The sequence below is a fragment of the Peromyscus maniculatus genome, chromosome 7 (genome assembly GCF_049852395.1).
Source record: "Peromyscus maniculatus bairdii isolate BWxNUB_F1_BW_parent chromosome 7, HU_Pman_BW_mat_3.1, whole genome shotgun sequence".
Taxonomy (NCBI): Eukaryota; Metazoa; Chordata; class Mammalia; order Rodentia; family Cricetidae; genus Peromyscus; species Peromyscus maniculatus.
Genome location: NC_134858.1, coordinates 15413003 through 15431983, shown reverse-complemented (window position 1 = coordinate 15431983; position 18981 = coordinate 15413003). Strand labels below are relative to the sequence as shown.

Sequence of the window (18981 nt, the reverse complement as noted above, 5' to 3'; positions counted from 1 at the left end):
TGTGTGTGTGTGTGTGTGTGTGTGTGTGTGTGTGTGTGTGTGTGTGTGTGTGTAAACCATTACTGTAATATATGTGTGGGAGATGTGATTCCACAGGACCCATGTAGAAGTTAAAAATCATTAACAGGTGTCTGTACTTGCCTTCTATTCTATTTGTAACAGGGTTTAATCTCTTATTCACCACTGTATATGTTAGACTGGCAGGCCTAGGATCTTCTAATGTCTCAATTTTCTATTGAAATATAAGATCAATGGGCTTTCATGCATGTATCATCTTGCCAAGCTGTCTATAGTTCAGGAAATTCAAGTTCAGATCCTAACACTTTGGGAATTGGTGCTTAATTCTCTGAGCCATGCCCTCATCCCTAGTTTTAAATGTCTTAAATTTAAGTATGTTAAACATATTCTTTAAATAACTTTCTTTCATCTTTTCTGATGTTTTTATTTTTCTTGATCTATAAAAATGAAACCTCTGGTATTGATAGATATTATATACATGAAAATGAACATTAATATCCTGGATCTCTCCTAATTTGCTCAATTTTCTGCCATATTAATTCACTTTTATTTTTTGTTATGTACATGTGAACATGTAGGTGTGTGCAGATACAAGGAAAGCTATAAGATGGTGTTGGATTCATCCCACTCCACACAGTGACACACTTCCTCCAACAAAACCATACCTACTCCAAAAGCCACTCCCTATGAGTTTATAGATGTCAACTACATTCAAATTCCCATAACCATTAACTATGATATCAACTGTTGATTTTTCATTATCCATTTATTAGGTTAAGGAAGTTCTATTTTCTTCTAGTCTGTTCTTACTACTCTCTTAAATTATGATTTTTGATATTGTATAATGTATATTTGTACTATAAAGATTTTTAGAAAGAAAAAGTGCTAGCTAGATTATGTAAATATTTATCTTTATTTAAAAAATTAATTATACATATTATATGTATTACATATAATATATGCATTAATAAATGCAAGCATAAAAGCATACATGATTAAAAAAAGATAACATGAAACATTTTAAATATTCAGGTAATCCTGATCTGATCTGTAGGCCAAGGGGATGGTACTATGCCTAACATGAGCTTGCAAAACATCAAAGCTCACCCCCACTTTCAAAGCCCGGGCCACTTTCTCCAACAAGACTATATATTTCAAGAAGGCCACACTCACCGATCCTAGTAATCATTTCAAACATTTCCACACCATAGTGACCACGCATTCAAATATATGAGCCTATGGGGGCTGTTCTTATTCAAACTACCACATTCTATTCTCTATCCTCCATATGTTTGCAGTCATAGAATAATGATTCTTCTGGTGGTACTAATGGACAGTACAGAGAAAAATGCATTTGTTAGATCAATGGCTTCATGCCATGTACCAGGAGATGTTTTAATCTGCTCCAAAACCAACCTCACATCTGGTACAGCAGATGAAGTTGGATTCACCACTTGACTGAGTTTTCAATAGTTAACTTTCATTCTCTGTGATTCATCATTCTTCTGTACTGGCTAAATAGGAAAGTTAATGTAAGACATAGTGCAATCTACCACCCCTGCAACTTTCAAGTCATTTACAAAGGAAAATGTTATGAATATGCATGAGTGAGGAACCCCCAGCTGGGCAGGCCAGGATATCCCACACTGAGGGAAAACATACTGGGGCAGATGACACAGGGGAAGCACCACAGGGAAAGTCACTCACATCTAGGGGCTGCATCCACATGGAGTTTATTATAATAGAGAGAGATGAAGAGAAAAATAGGAAAGAAGGAGACAAGAAGGAGGGAGAAGTGAGAGAAAATGGAGGTGTGTACATCTTGTGAGAATGGAGAGAGAGAGAGGGGGGGAGGGGGAGGGGAGGGGGAGGGGGAGAAGAAGAAGAAGAAGAAGAAGAAGAAGAAGAAGAAGAAGAAGAAGAAGAAGAAGAAGAAGAAGAAGAAGAAGAAGAAGAGAGGAAGAGAGAGCAGAAGGGAGGCAGCTTTTCCTTACAATGAGGCTTTTACATCAGGACACAAGGGAGCCCCCAGGGTAGAATTTCAGGGGTGGGTCAGAATATTAACATCTCTCCAATTTGATTATTATAAAAAGAGGTGAATTATGGAAGCAACTAGAGTAACAAGGGTGCTAAATTCCCGAGACTGCTTCAAGCCGACAAAGGGCAAAGTGGGGAGGGGGAAGGAACAGGGAGTCATGCACAGTAGAAGATCTCAGCTGTCTGTTCCTTGAGGGAGCTCTGAATGCAGGTTGCAGCAGTGAGGGAGCTCTGAATGCAGGTTGCAGCAGTGATGTTCCAGGAGCTTGGGGGGAATGCCATGCCAAATCAGAAGGAGAAAAGCCATGGCATCTACTGTTTCTCTGGAGGCCAGGCAGGAACAATGAATCTGGAAAATATGCCTGAAAAACAAATGGGGTCAGAAATGTGCTCTGGAGATTGTTAGTTTTCATCAGACCAGATTTCATGATGCAGTAGCAAAACTTTTCCAAGGAACCTGTAGGTATCTGTAAGACAGCCGAAATAGATTTTATCATAGTAAAAGGGTTAAAAATCTATTTAAGGACTCTTAAGAACTCTTTGTAGTCAACGTTGTATTAATTTATCAAAATTGCATTTAAAACTTTGAACCTCTGGAGTTATATCTGAAACCTGTACCATGAAGTTTGTGTATGAGGCACACCTGTCTGTACAGACAAATTATGTCTAGACCTAGTATTAGCTCTGGGGGAGGGGGAGTTGTGAATTTTATATAGAGAACTGAGAAAGCAGTTGAAACAAAGCCTTGTCATCAAATTGAATCAGAGCTCCAAGAGGAATAAATCATACCTGAGTGCAGACCAAGCAGCTTTTGAATCTATTAAAATGACAGGGACCAGTCTATACCCAGTTAGCCACACCCAGGTCTCCACATCAGTGGCAGAAGTATCAAAACAACATCAGTCTTTAGACCATCAAGACCATGAGGTAGAGTTTTTCCCATGGAAGAGGGACATAGGGAAAATTGATCTTATTTTGTCTGGGCAAAAAGGGGTCACCACATTCTCTACAATCAATAGTAACATGATATTTAAGTACAGATCACTTTGGACTTTAAATCTGATCCAGTTGTGTGTTGAGCTCTGTGTAGTTTTCAAGTGATCCCATTCCATAAACTATGGGATATGACACCATTAAGGCCGAATTAAAGTTGGGGGTTCAATTTAAGCAAATATTTATCAATATGTTTCAAATAAGGAATGCTATCTTAGGTAGTTATGGAGGGGAACATGTTCAGGGAGCTTGTATTTTATGCATATCAGTGGCTCAGCTTCTGCATAAGCACATGCCTAGGGTTATGTTGGTTATATATTTTTATGTAACATCAAATGGAAAAATTTCATATTATTTAAAAAAGTACTACCAGGCATGTTATACATAACTGTAATCTCATCAATCATATGTTGTGGCAGTTTCAGGTGGGTATGAGGTTGATAGCAAAAGTTACTTTATTTTCTAAAGGTTCTGAGATTTGCTAATAGAAATCATATCCTCTTAGTTCCCTTTTACATCCACCATGCTGAATTGTCTTTACACAATTAACAGATTATATCATTAGTTTAAAGATACTTTCTAATATTTGAAGTTTTGAACTGTATAAGTAAAATGATACATTGATTATCAGAAATCTTCATCCAAGTACGATAATGCTGTTCTTTGGGATATTTTCAGTTCCTTTCAAATGTTCTTGGTCATTAGGAATGGGCCTCAGCTGCAATCAGTTATTAATCCATATGTCTCAAATAAAGGAGCTCTATATAGAAGCATTTACAAGATATTAATATATCATCAGCTACAATTATGAAATAAAAACACACTAAACATTTAAAAGTTCATATGTAAAAGTGGAATATAATCAAATTATTAAAAAAAACATAGGAGAAAATATTCATGAAATTGCCTTGAGTAATATTTTTAATGGAAGCATATTTGTTTTCTTTATTCTTCTTCATATAACATCTCAATTATAGTTTATCCTCCTTTCACTCCTCCCATTTACCACCCCACCATGCCTTTCTACCAGATTCACTTCTCCAATTTCCCTCCAGAAAAGAGGAGCCTTCTCAAGGATATCAACCCACCAAGACACAATAAGATATGATAAGACTAGGCATAAACTCTCATCTCAGGGGCTGGCCAAGTTAACCCAGTAGGAGAAAAAGGACCCAAGAGCAGGTAAAAGAGTCTAAGACACCCACATTCCCACTGTTAAGAGTCACACAAAACCTCCCAACTAACAATCATAACATATATGCAGAGGACCTAGAGCAGACTCATAAAATTCTTCTTTCCCTTCTTGAAATGGTTTTCCAAGCTCCAAGGAGAGGGACTCATCTGAGATATCTAATTTGTATTCCCTCTCATCCTAATGTTTGGCTGTGAGACTCTGCATCTTCTCCCATCAGCTGCTTGAGGAAGCCTCTGTGATGACTAGTAATATTATTTTTATTGTTATTTCTCTCAATTTAGAGACAACCTCCCATCAAACTTCACAAATTGTATTTGATAAAATTAAATACTTTTGTCCATAAATTGAATCAAGCATCAGGTCAAAGAACGCAAATAGTTAGAAACTATTCACAAACTAATGTTGTAGAATGGTTTACTATCTTGACTACATTGACTCAGCCTTCTTCTTCCCAGAATTCCTTTTGTCTGCTTATCCTGCCTATACTTACTGCCTGGCTACTGGCCAATCAGCATTTTATTTATCAACCAATCAGAGCAACACATTCACAGCATACAGAAAGACATCACCCATCATTCCTTTTTGATTAGACAGAAACGAGGAAATACTGTGGGATAAAGCTTTTGTATCTGGTTTAAGAAAACACTGGTTGGTCACTAGCCAGGCAGAAAGTATAGCAGGACAAGCAGACAATGGGAATTCTGAGAAGAGGAAGGCTGAGTCAGGAGTCACCAGCCAGACATAGAGGAAGCATGATGTGAAGGCATAACTGAGAAAAGATGAAATCCTGTGGATTGCTTCCAGGCTAATATGGTTTGACCAGCCAAGACCCCCTGAAAGGTCTCCATTGACACAATGACTCAGACCATCCACTATCCAAAATCAACTTCAAGGCAACTGGCTCAGAGAATAAAGCCTCAAAGACTACTCCATTTAGGACTTGACCATAATCTAAATTTTTCTTTGTGTCCCTATAAGATTACCAGTGCCTTTTATCAGCACGAAGTGGCCTAGAAAAATACACCCACATTCCCAAAAATAGATTATGGATATTTTCTTTGTTTAGGTTGTTGGTTACAAATTGTTATTCATCATAGTCAATATTTTTCTAAAAGAACAATGGGGGATATAATATGGAAATATAGGATATAGATAGGATAAGTTAAAAAGGTGAATTGTTGAACCTAATTTTAAAGATCAACTTGTTTAAAATGTTTTACATTGGTATAGATTTTAGTTTACTGATACAAATTTAAAGTTAATTTTGTTATACTGTATGCATAGTTCTACTCTTGTTTAAGGTATTATGTTTGTGTAGCTCATTTAAAACTGTAATGGATAATTAAGAAATACAGATTAATATTTAGTCTCATATGATAGTCAAATTATAGTCATATTGAGTTTTCTAGGTATACATAGATATAATTCAAATAGGTAGATAATGTTCAAACACTTCAAAGACCTACAGAATATGGCATTTAAAATGTTTTAAAAACTTAGACTTTCCTGGACAATGAGACACATCTGCTCCTGTCAGCACTGATTTACTTCAGAGAGGAGGATGGGCATCGAAGACACTCCATAGGTAGTTTATCTGCTTCTTGGCAAAAAATAGCTATTTGGGCAAGAAAACCTTCTTGCCTGGGCTGCTTGACAAAATGTTGTATCGAATGGACATGCAGGACCCATAGGAAGGTGACCACTAAATTTTTTGCAAGGCAAAATGGTCCTTCAGTTTCTGCTTCACAGAAGAAACTGCCAGACATTCTACAGGACACAGAGAAAAATGACTGAGAAACTCTAGGCCTGTAAGTTGAAGAATGGATGCCCCAACATTGCAGATGAACTTTGGGTAATTGTCCAGGTAGCCAGCTGTCTCTGTCATTCTAGATTTTTGGAAGATGCTTACAATGATCTTCCTATTTACTTAGGTAATATTATATCCTTCTGGGGTCTTTGATATAGTTGAATACAAGATAGTTAAAATTTTGATTAGTTATGATAAAAGATAAATTAGATATGAAACTTTAACCTTACAAATATAGGATAGATAGAATATTTTCTTTAATTTTGCCAAATACAAAAAACTAGATATTGTAACTATAATACTTGCTTGATAACTACTCTATTATATATAATTCTTGCTTGATAACTGTTCTACTATTATATGTTGAAGTTAAAATCTTCCTTGTAAATACAAAGAAAAGAGGAAATTATTGGTGATGTCACTTACTCTGTATGCTATGAATGTGTTGCTCTGATTGGTTGATAAATAAAATGCTGATCAGTCAGTAGCCAGGCAGTAAGTATAGACAGGATAAGCAGACAAGGAGAATTCTGGGAAGAGGAAGGCTGAGTCAGGAGCCACCAGCCAGACACAGAGGAAGCAAGATGTGAACATAGAACTGAGAAAAGATAACAAGCCACGTGGCTAAACATACATAAGAATTATGAGTTAATGTAAGTGTAAGAGCTAGTCAGTAATAAGCTTGAGCTAATGGCCATACGGTTCATAAATAATATAAGCCTCTGTGTGTTTACTTGGGTCTGAGTGGCTGCAGGACCAGCAGGTTAGAGAGATTTGTCCTGACCATGGGACACAGGAAAACTTCAGCTACACTACATATACTGTTAAACTACTTAATATTAAAAATAAAGCATTAATATACATAAACATCTACCTATTCACTAACTTCCTAAATATTTATCTATCTGGTTATAAAGACAATATATAAATTGATGATATATATTTGCAAAGGTGCTCATTATATGTTTAAGTAATTTAGCTTAGCATTGGAGATATCTGATAAAAACACAGAAAGAATTCAGATTTCAGTTTTTGATCATAGTTTCAGAGAGTTCATTCCATGACTGCCTAGCCCCATGTGTTTAGGTTGTATATTCTGAATGCAGGACTATGTGGCAGAGGAGAAAATTTTTAGATCTGTTTTGTATACCACATCTGTGAAGTAAAAGTGATGCAATGAATAGAATGAATATCTGGTCTCCAGAGTCAGAGAACAAGAGACTTGGAATACTACATGCTTACCACAATAGGCATCTTTGGGATTACAATAGCAGTGAAGTAAATAAATAGTCTAATGAGGAACTTTTCTATTTATCCCCATGAGATATGAGGTTGTGTATGTAACTCAGTGTGAGGTATAAGTTTAAATCATAGTACCTACACACTCAGAGCCAGAAACAGTTGGAATTTTTAATGAATTGTTTCTTGAGAACAGATATTCAATTTCTAATATTCAGGTAAGCTTCTAAAATTAAGGCAAATATCTTATGAAAAAATCATTTTGAAGTAACATGAGTAAGAGAGTAAATGAGAAAGAGTGAAATATGAAAAATGATACTCTTGATTTGTCTCTTCTCAGTCAAATAATCACATGAACTTAGAGCAATACTAACCAATGTTTTATTTACCAGGTTCTATATTCTGGACAACCATAGGTCTGATTTTTCTCCATTCAGAAATGTGTCCTTTCTCAATAAGTATTTCTTTTAAAAGTATTACACTATATTCTTGAGTTTTCACACCGTGGAGAGAAATCTTGGGAATGCTTTAAGCATTAAGACCAACTATTATATATGAGGTTGGTAAAAAAAATAGAATATAGGTTTCTATCAGTAGACTATTAGTATAGCCAGTACTATTCTAACAGGAATTTAAGTGAATCTGACACATATGCTCATGAATTCAATTATCTTTTTACTTTATCCTTTTCAAAGTTCCCACCAAAAATATGGAACTGAAAAACCAAACAGCAGTTTCAGAATTTCATCTGCTTGGACTGACAGACAATCACAAACTTCTTCCCCTCATCTTCACCATGTTCCTCTCCATGTATCTGATCACAATTCTGGGAAATCTGCTTATCATCATGGCCATCAGCTATGGGTCCCAACTGCACACACCCATGTACCTCTTCCTCTCTATTCTGTCCATTAATGACATTTGTTACAGTACAGTCACAATCCCCAAAATGCTGGTGAACATACAAGCACAGGATGACAGCATAAGTTACATAGAATGTCTCTCTCAAATTTGCTTTGTTTCAATTTTTGGTGGCATGGAAAATTTTCTCCTGGCAGTGATGGCCTATGACCGCTATGTGGCCATTTGCAAACCCTTGAGGTATACAGTCATCATGAACCCTTTTTATTGTGTCCTGATGGTTCTATTCTCTCTTTTCCTTAGTATTATGGATGCCCTACTCCATAGTCTGATGGTCCTGAGACTTTCCTTCTGCACAGAGCTAGAAATCCCCCACTTTTTCTGTGAGCTTGCTCAGATTATCAAGCTTGCCTGTTCTGATACATTTCTTAATAATTTATTGATATTTGTTGCAGCTTTTGTCTTTGGAGGTGGTCCTGTCTGTGGAATAGTTTTTTCATACATTTATATTGTATCTTCAGTCTTGAGAATGCCATCTTCTGGTGGAAGGCACAGAGCCTTTTCTACTTGTGCATCACATCTGTCTGTTGTTTCCTTATTCTATGGGACAGGTTTTGGGGTGTACATCAGCTCTGCAGTAACAGAATCTCTCCAAAACACAGCAATGGCTTCCATGATGTATAGTGTAGTTCCTCCATTGCTGAATCCCTTTATCTATAGCCTACGAAATAGGGAAATGAAGGATGCCTTGAGGAAACTTGTTGGTAGATTCATCTATCTTGTGTGATGTATCCTATGCTATCCAAATGGCACTTTAGAGAAATTCAAATTAAGTAGAAATCTAGTGAGTGAAAATTCTCCACTTTCCTATAGTCACTAAAATGATTTCAATGTGTGATAACTTGGTGTACTTCAAATCATGTTGAGGTTTTTCTATGTTATGTTGTATGAATTAAGTTCCATCTATTTATTACTTTAGTTCTTAGAGCAATTCTTTATCCACAATACACAGAAAGGCAACCTAAAATTACAGATGTCATTGTTTTATATTTTTTCTGTTGAGTTCTCAAAAGTAGTTACAGTTGGTAAACTGTGCTGTTATGAACACAACTGAAACAACATGCATCTATTTGACAGTATTATTGGTGACCAGAGAATTGCAACTTATTTCTTAGATTTTGAGCAACTTGATGAATGTGTACCGAGAATCTACCTGTCACAGTAAGAATATCTGTTTTAATGTGTCATCATCAATAAAATTTAATACATTAAAAAATCAATCAGTTTAGATACATAAGGCTTTAAATGAACAGTGAAATGGGGTTCAGTCCACTATTATTAATTGCTCCATTCGTGAATTAAAACAGAACATCAGTTTTTTTCATGTATAGCAAGTTATAAGTAATTGTCACTTGATTCTACAATAAATCTCTCCTTTCAAGAACTTTTTCTACATAACTGCCATGAGTTAAGGGAAAATGTAGATGTCAAGTTATTTAAGATGCCAAAGACATACCGTTTCTGCCCTTTCCTCTACTACATGAAAGTTTTACTGTTGAATAATTGCCATACTATATCTCTGTACTGGAATGAGTGGTAGTCTTATGTGCATGTCTAGTTTTTTGTTGTTCAGATGTGATTGCAGAGGGTACCAATGCTCCAGTATGTGACACTACATTCATGAACATACAAGGGAACATTAAATAGACAAAAGCCTTTTAAGAAACAAAGAAAATATGCCCTAGGGATGGGAAAGTTGTGGAGTGATACAGAAGATATTGGAAGGGAAGTAATTAATGTGGATAAGAGTTTATCAAATCCTCAATTAAAAATGAAATAGTTCATTATAATCTGATCATAGAAAATATATAAGAAGCAGTTTTTATAATATGCAATATACCAATAAATTTCACTAAGCTTCTAGAAGTAGCTTTTTAAATAATTATTTATTTATAATTTCTTATTATATTTTTACTGAATATATATATATATTATATATTGATACTAATGGTGTCTTTCATTCCTGATTAAATTGTATTTTTATTGGTTATTTGTTAATTTCATAAAGTGCACCCCAATCATACTTACTTCACATTCCATACTGCTGGGAGTTTTTTGTGTATGCTGCTGTCCAGTGGAATACATTAATGATCTTATCCAGAGCAACATCTTGTATGAGCAATACCAACATGCTAGGTAAGATATACATACTGACACAATAATAGCAAGAGATCTAAAGGATAATGTTACTTCTTAGATGAATTTGAGGCTTTTCCATAAGGGAAATTCATGTCTGTAACTGAAATCCTGGTCCAAAACTCATGGATGGTGTTATCATAGACTCTAGTCTAAAGCCTGGTGTTGTTATTTTTGTTTGTTTGTTTGGTTGGTTGGTTGGTTTTTTGAGACAGGATTTCTCTGTGTAGTTTTGGTGCCTGTCCTGGATCTTGCTCTGTAGACTTGGCTGGCCTCGAACTCACAGAGATCCACCTGCCTCTGCCTCCTGAGTGCTGGGATTAAAGGTGTGCACCACTACTGCCCAGGTGTTGTTGTTTTTTTAATGTCTATGCAATCGCCTTATACATATTTGTGCTTCTATCATTAGTGGGGTGCTCTCACCCATGGTCAGAGAAGTTTCTTTTTGATGCAGGCAGTATTCAATGGAGAAATTCATAACTGGCCAAAGTGCTGAGAATAAGAAATTGAGTTCTCATTCCTAAAAGAGACATCTATATTAACCCCATCACCATCAAGGTTCAGTGAACAAGGCAGAAGATGAAGGAGAAAGGACGCTTAAGAGCTGAATGGTTATGAGGAATGCTGGGAAATGCTGTTTTCTGTAAATGACATGGCTGCTGAACTCATGAACTCTCAATGACTATGGCTGCCTGCACAAGAACTGGACAAGATCAAAGCAGCCAAAACTCTTGCATAGATCAAGTACACAATCTCAAGGTCCAACTCCTTACTTACGAACTGTTGGCAGAGTATAGGTGTTGGAAGAAGAATCATTTATTTGTGAGAGTGCAGCAAGTGGTCAGTGTCCCATGCTCCCATAGATTTCCCTTCAACCATTCATGTAAGGGTGGCACTAACTAGATTCAGTATATTATCCAAAAAAATGTACATTAAATTTGAAAGGATTTTGTGGGGGCAGATGTGAAGAGAGTTGAAGGGAGAAATAGAGACAGATATGATTGTACTTCATTGTAATCATTTATAAAAGTTCTGAAAATAAAAAAAAATTAAACACTAAAAGAGAAATAAAGTGACTTCTCAAATACATTAATAATTTATCTAGTTTTATCAATAACTATACATAACAATAACATCATAACTATCTTTTGTCAGGATCCTGCTAAACTATGTGTAGAGACTCACTTTTTAATGTTCTTCCACTATATTAGCTCTTGGTAATTTACATGTCTTTTTCTCTAAATATCATTTAGAGATAGCTAAATGATACCACTTTTAGATGAATAATAGCACTTTTAGATATTATTTAGATATCTCTAAATTATATTTCCCCATATTTTTCCAGTCTTCATTTTTATTCTCTTCCTACCTTTTTGCAGGATATTACTATTGAGAGATTACTGCAAATGTTTCTATGAATGAACAAAAAAGTCTAAATAGTAGCTTTTCTTTTCATTCTTTCTTATCCAAATCCCATGCAATTTTCTTTCATTTACTTCTTATTGAGGGGGGAAGCAAAATGTAATATATATTACATTATGAAAATAATGACTTATGGAGAAGTATTTGGGTGAAAATTATATCTAATATGAGCATCAAGCTTTGATATTAGAAATAACTCTGGTTCTGAGTACAGTTGCTATTACAAATCTATTGTTTCTGTGAAATATCTATATTTTCAGGGAATTTTCAACACTGACAATAATGCAAAAAACTGGTAGCTTTATTATGGTGAAACTTCTAGTAATAGAAATGATAATCATATTGACCTATAGATGACTAAATGTGCAGACATGGAGGTCATAAAAAATTAAGTTATACATTCACATCTGACTTCCAGAATATTGACTACAAATCCTTCAACCTAAGGGCACACACCAGAGTCACACTTGTGAAGGCATCCATGTGAGCTTTATTCATCACAACACTTTTACACTTACATGACACTAAGAGTAAATTACTTACATGACACTTAGAGTTAATAAATGTATAGTTTATAACTATTATGAAATAACAAAGTCAGCTAATACGAATAATGATGTAAGAGCTCTGTTCTGTCGTATATTAGAAATGTATAAGCAGAAGTGCTTGTGGTGGCAGGAATTTATCACAATTATTGAAGTTTTTTCTTAATATATGTTAATATCCACCTTTACCAGAAAAATATAAGGGATCATGGTAGTTTAGATGAGAATGATCCTTATAGTGTCATATGCATGAATACTTATTTTCCCCAGTTGGTAGAACTGTTTGTTAAAGATTAGGAGATGTGGCCTCATAGAAGAAAGTGTGTCAGTGGGGGTGGGATTTGAGGTTTTACAAGCTTCCCACCATTCCCATTGTCTTTTTCTCTCTCTGCATTCTGGTTGCATCTCAAGATGTGATCTCTCAGTGACTACTCTATCACCTTTTTAGCCTGCCTGATGCCTAGTTCTCCAACACCATGGTCATGGATTCTAACACTCTGAATCTTTAAGTCCTAAATTAAATTCTTTATTTTACAGCTTGCCTTGGTCTGATGTTGAATAATCCTCCTGTACACTGTAAAGATTTGTCACTCAAATTGGTTTAATAAAACTCTGATTGGCCAGTATCCAGGCAGGAAGTATAGACAGGGAGACCAAATTAGGATGGTAAGGAGAAGAACAGAGTCAGGAGTTGCCAGACAGATGCAGAGGGAGCAGTAGATGAATGTGCCATGCTAATAAAGGTACTACCACATGTCAAAGTATAAATAAAAATATGGGTTAATTTAAATGTAAGATCTAGGTAGTAAGTAATAAACCTGAGCCATTGCCGGAGCATTTATTATTTTTATTTTTTGTATTATTAAGAACTTTTCTATTCATTTTGCGTACCAACCACAGACCCTATCTCCTCCCTCCTCTGGCCCTCAGCCATTCCCCCCCACCCCCGCCTGCAATTCACCCTTCATTCTTACCTCATCCATGGCAAGGCCTTGAATAGGGAGTCAGCAGAGCCTGGTATATTCAATTGAGGCAGGACCAAGCCCCTCCCCCCTACACCGAGGCTGTGTAAGGTGTCCCACCATAAGCACTGGGCTCCAAAAATCCTGCTCATGTACCAGGGATGGATCCTGATCCCACTGCCAGGGGCTCCTTAAGCAGGTCAAGCTAAACAACTGTCACCTCTATGCAGAGGGCTTAGTCAAGTTCCATGGAGGCTCCACAGCTATTGGTCCATAGTTAATGAGTTTCCACTAGTTCGGTTTGGTTGTCTCTGTATGTTTTCCCACCATGATCTTGATGCCCCTTGTTCACAGAATCCCTCTTCTTTCTTCAACTGGACTCCTGGAATTCAGCCTGGTGCTTGGCTGTGGATCTCTGCATCTGCTTTCATCAGTTACTGGATGAGGGTTCTATGATGACTGTTAGGGTAGTCACCAATCTGATTACTGGATTCAGTTCAGGCACTCTCTCCTTACTGCTAGTAGTCTAAGGGGGGTGGGCAGTCATCCTTGTGGATTCCTGGGAGCTTCCCTTATTCTGTTTCTCCCTATTCCCATTATGTCTCCCTCTATCATGGTATCTCTTTCCTTACTCTCCCACTCTATCCCTGTTACATATCAACCATCCCATTTCCTTATGTTCTCATCCCCCATCCCCTACCCTCCATTTCTGCCCTCATCCCCAGTTTGCTCATGGAGATCTCATCTATTTTTCCTTTCCAGGGTGATCCATAAGTCTCTCTTAGGGTCCTTCATGTTAGCTAGCCTCTCTGGAGCTATAGGTTGTAGTCTGGTTATCCTTTGATTTATATCTAGTATCTATTTATGGTTGAGTACATACCATGTTTGTCCATCTGAATCTGGAAATCAGTATGGCAATTTCTCAGAAAATTGGGAATCAATCTACCTCAAGACCCAACTTTACCACTCTTGGGCATATACCCAAGGAATACTCAATCATATCACAAGAACACATGCTCAACTATGTTCATAGCTACATTATTCATAATTGCCAGAACCTGGAAACAGCTTAGATGCCCCCCAACCGAAGAATAGATAAAGAAAATATGGCACATATACACAATGGAGTACTACTGAGCAGTAAAAAACAATGACATCATGAAATTTTTAGGAAAAGATATGGAACTAGAAAATATCATCCTAAGTGAAGTATGCCAGACTCAGAAGGACAAATATGATATGTATTCACTCATAAGCTGGGATATTTATAATTAAGATAAGCCTCTGTGCAGTAATTTGAGAAGTGGCTGCCAGGTATTTGGGAACAGGCAGTTGGAAGAGGAAACATCTGATTACATATGGTGGCCTAATGTGGGGCATGTGCATCCACAAAAAGCCCAAGAAAGCTTAAAAAGAGGGTTCTAGAGAAAAACAGAGCCAAGAGCAGCTCCCTTGTTCATGTTTCTCATGTGGCTGCGGCATAGAGATGTGTACCCTGGCAATGGCATGTAGCCTTGAGCTGAAGCATGACAGACTCCTGTAGTCCCACACAGGCCACAATACAGAGAGGTATCTCCCAGTCATGTGCTGCATGGTTGATTTAGGGGTTTTGTTTATGCAGACAAAAAGGGTTAAAAGATACACAGTAAGTTCAGATTCAGACAAAAAGGCCTCTGAACAGGTCACAGTATGTTTTTAAAATGTATGTAGGTCTGAGAGAGAGAAGAGAAAGAGTAGAAACAGTCATAGATGTAAAAATATGATTTAAAAGTAATAGTAAAACCTTAAAAGGGGATAAAATAATAAAAATATGATAAGCTACATAAAAATGGAAAATACACAGAGTATGGATAATATATGTTATTATACTATCTTAAAATTTTTTACTATTAATGAACAAATGACAACTGCTAAGAGACATTTGATTATGAAAGCTGATAGATTAAACAAACCCATATATTTTAAATATATCTTGACTTCAAAATGTAAGTCAAAAGATATGTTACTTTGGGAAAGAGGTTCTGCTTTTATTTCCATAGAAAATGAGAGGCTGTGAATTCATTCTGGGTTAAGAAGAAATAGGTTTGATTGAGAAAGAGCCCTTGAAAAGTCTCTGGTGGGAACAGATGGCCCAGATAATCCAACATTTTAGAGCACCTCTGTTGCTGTTTCCTCTGAGTTCTGCATCCAGAAAGGCTCCAAGGCTGCTGGTTCAGACGATGCAGCCTCACAAAATTCTCCAGTCAGGAACTGTCCCCCAAAGATTACCAGCATTCCCAATCATCAGGAAGTAGTCTAGAAAACTACACTCACATCCCCTCAAAATGGGTTATGGATATTTATTACTATTTTAGGGGGGGTGGTTATAAGTTGTTATGGATAATGATCAGGAAAAAAGCTAAACAAAGAGATTAGATTCAGGGAACTTGTTCTGAAAAGAAAAAGGGAGGATATCGAAATGATAGGATATATGGGTAGATTATTGAATCTACTTTAATCAAAAAACAACTATTAATCTTACATATTTTACATTGGTATGAATTTTAGTTTATTGGTACAAATTGAAAGTTTTGTTACATGCATACTTCAACTATTGTTTAAGACATTATGTTTATTCAACTCATTTAAAACAATGTATAATCAAGATATAGTTATCTATAATAGTCATACTTAGTCATGCTAGTTAAGTTTTCTAGCTATAGAGAGATATATTTTAGATAATCTTCAAACACTTCAAAAACCTATAGAATATGACATTTAAAATATTTTAATAATTTAAACTTTTCATGACAGTGAGATACATCTGCTCCTGGGAGCACCAAAGTACTGCAGAGAAAATGATAGGCATCAAAGTAACTCCATATGGAATTTGTTTTCTTTTTGGCAAAAGCTAGCCATATGGACAAAGAAACTGCCATTGCCTCAATTGCTGACAGTTACTGACAAAATTGGACCAGCAGGACACACAAAAAGGCGACTGTTGAACTTTGCCAAGACAAGGTAGGACAGTCCTTCAAAATTCCCTGCTTCACAGGCAAGTTTGCCAGATATGCTAGACCTATTGACCAAAGATGGATGCCAAAAGGTTACAAAGAAACTTTGGGTGACTGTCCTGGCAGCCTGATTTACCTGGCTTTAGGTAACATTTTATCCTTGTGGAGTCTTTCATGAAACTGAAGACTAGCTAGTCATAGCCATAATTTTTCTTAGTTATGATAAAATGGTAAATTAGATATAAAACTTTGGACTCACCAAGATCAGATGGATCATTAAATGTTTTCTCAAATACAAATAGACTGGATATTGTAACTGCAATTCTTCCTTGATAACTGTTTTTGTTGTATATAATCTTACTATGTTAAAGTTAAAACCTTTCTTTTTAATTAGACAAAATGGGGAAATGCTGTGGAAAATCCTCTTGTACACTGTAAAGATTTGTCACTCAAATTGGCTTAATAGAGTGCTGATTTGCCAGTATCCATGGAGGAATATAGTCAGGGCAACCAAACTAAGAATAATGAGAAGGAGAAGGGCAGAGTCAGGAGTCACCAGTCAGATTCAGAGGGAGCAGGAGATGAATATGCCATGCAAATAAAGGTACTGCCACATGGCAGAGTGTAAATAAGGAATATGGGTTAACATAAAATTTTAAGAGATAGGTAGTATTAAGTATGAGCTATTGGCTGAGCATCTATAATTAAGATAAGCCTCTATATGGTAATTTGGGGAGCAGCTGCCAGGAATTTGGGGAGAGGTGGTCAGTCAGGACAAGAAAGTTCTGATTGCGTTGGCCATGATGTTTTAACACAGCAGAGGAAAGTATCTAAGACAGAAGGGAAGTGCCACAATGCGGGAGAAAGGAAATGCAGTATTTTATCTAGGGACAGTTTTGTCTGCATGATTCTTGCTTCAGAGAGGAAACTGCCTCATGATTGGGGTTTCCATCCCTATCTTTAAGTTAGGTGCAAATAAGCAAAAATCTCTCCTCATAGGGTGCTCAAGTTTGGTGAAGATATTGGAAAAGTTAATTAATTATGCCATATGGTTGTCACTATTTTGCAACAGTGTTTCCCATAAATACATTTGTAAGCTATCAACAGCGTCAGAGGATATCTTTTAAATTCTGGCTCAGTATAGGCTGCTTTATTTTTGTACACTTTTTTAACACCATATGAATGTAAGATGCGATCAGAGAACCACTGTTCTATTAATAATAATCGGCGCGCGAGAGGAGGGATTGTATGAGCAAGAGATATTGAGACCATGATTGGAAAAAGCACAGGGACAAATAGCCAAACTAGTGGAAACGCATGAACTCTGAACCAGTGGCTGAGGAGCCCCCATGGAACTGGACCAGGCCCTCTGGATAAGTGAGACAGTTGATTATCTTGAACTGTTTGGGAGGCCCCCAGGCAGTGGAGCCTGGATCTGTCCTTGGTGCATGGGCTGGCTTTTTGGAGCCTGGGGCCTATGCTGGGAAACTTTGCTCAACCTTGGTGTAGGGAGGAGGGGACTGGATCTGCCTGGGCTGAGGTGGGTGGGAGGAGGGAGGACGGGGGAATCCGTGGCTGATATGTGAAATTAAGTTAATTATAAAATAAAAATATTTAAAAAACACATTCTTTAATATTATTTACATTTATTTTTTGAAAATTTCCTACATTTCTACAATGTACACTCATCATATTGACTCTGCAAGGCCACCACTCACAGCCCCTGGAAACCTTCTTCCTTAACACATCTTTCATAAGTAAGAAAAGAAAATCACACACATATGTGTGATTTGTTTGGGAGCTGGGTGGCAGGCTTCCCAAAAGGAGCAAAAACCACTAACAATAATTTTGCATACTAACTTGAGGCTCCAGTATCCATCTAGAGCTTGAGAAAGCTGAACAACAACAACAAAAACAAAAAACAAACAAAAAAAAACAAAAACAAAAAAAAACATGGCTCCTTTAAGAGGCACTGCTGTTCAGCCATCAGGGCATTGGCTAAATAAAAATGGCAAGCTAAATAAAATCTGCCTGTGGCAAAACAGGTACTGCCTTCCTTAGCTAAAAAGGTTTAATGCAGTTTTTGGACTCCTACCTCCAACTGCAATGTGGGTTTCAGGCTTGGCTTTCATGACCCAAGAAGTAGGCAGAGCCAGCCAAGAGTACCCTATAGAGAATCCAGGTGTACCTGGGCAGTTTAAAGTTCTTGTAGGAGGGAATGGGGGGTGGGTTGGAGAAGGGGAGGTCGGAGGGGCAGGAGAAGGGAAGAAGGGGATCTGTGATTGGTATGTAAAATGAAAATTTTTTCTTAATTAAAAAAAGAACAAAAAATTTTGTCCATGCAGTAAAAAAACTAGAGATGCACAGTAAAGGAGATCTATATAGAAAAACCTCTAAGCAGGTTACAGTTTGTTTAACAATGTATATAGGCTTAAGAAAAGAAAAAGGATATAGTAATATTAAAAAAAGAATAGTTTATAAAAGAAAAGAGTCTTTAAAGACAGAAGTAAAATAACATTTAAAAAGCCATGTAAGATGAGGAATGCACAGGGTGTTTGGCATCTGTTTGTTATTGTGCTGATTTTGAATTTTTTGACTGTTGAGAAGCAAAAGACAGCTGCTAGGACACATGGGATTGTGGACTGGACTGCTACATTGAACCAATCTAGATATTTTAGAAATGCCTTAACTTTAAAAAAGAAGTCAAAAAATA

General features: G+C 36.6%; 1 protein-coding gene across 1 annotated transcript; it reads left to right on the top strand.

The window, feature by feature from the left end:
• Window positions 1-7980: 7980 nt before the first annotated feature.
• On the top strand, window positions 7981-8937 carry LOC102909236 (olfactory receptor 7G2-like). Its single transcript, XM_006992696.2, has one exon. The coding sequence runs from the start codon at window positions 7999-8001 to the stop codon at window positions 8935-8937; it is 939 nt and encodes a 312-aa protein (XP_006992758.1). The 5' UTR covers window positions 7981-7998.
• The last annotated feature ends 10044 nt before the right edge of the window (window positions 8938-18981 follow it).

Coding starts and splice junctions, on each gene's coding strand:
- LOC102909236 (XM_006992696.2), top strand. CDS start 7,999: ATGGAACTGAAAAACCAAACAGCAGTTTCAGAATTTCATCTGCTTGGA.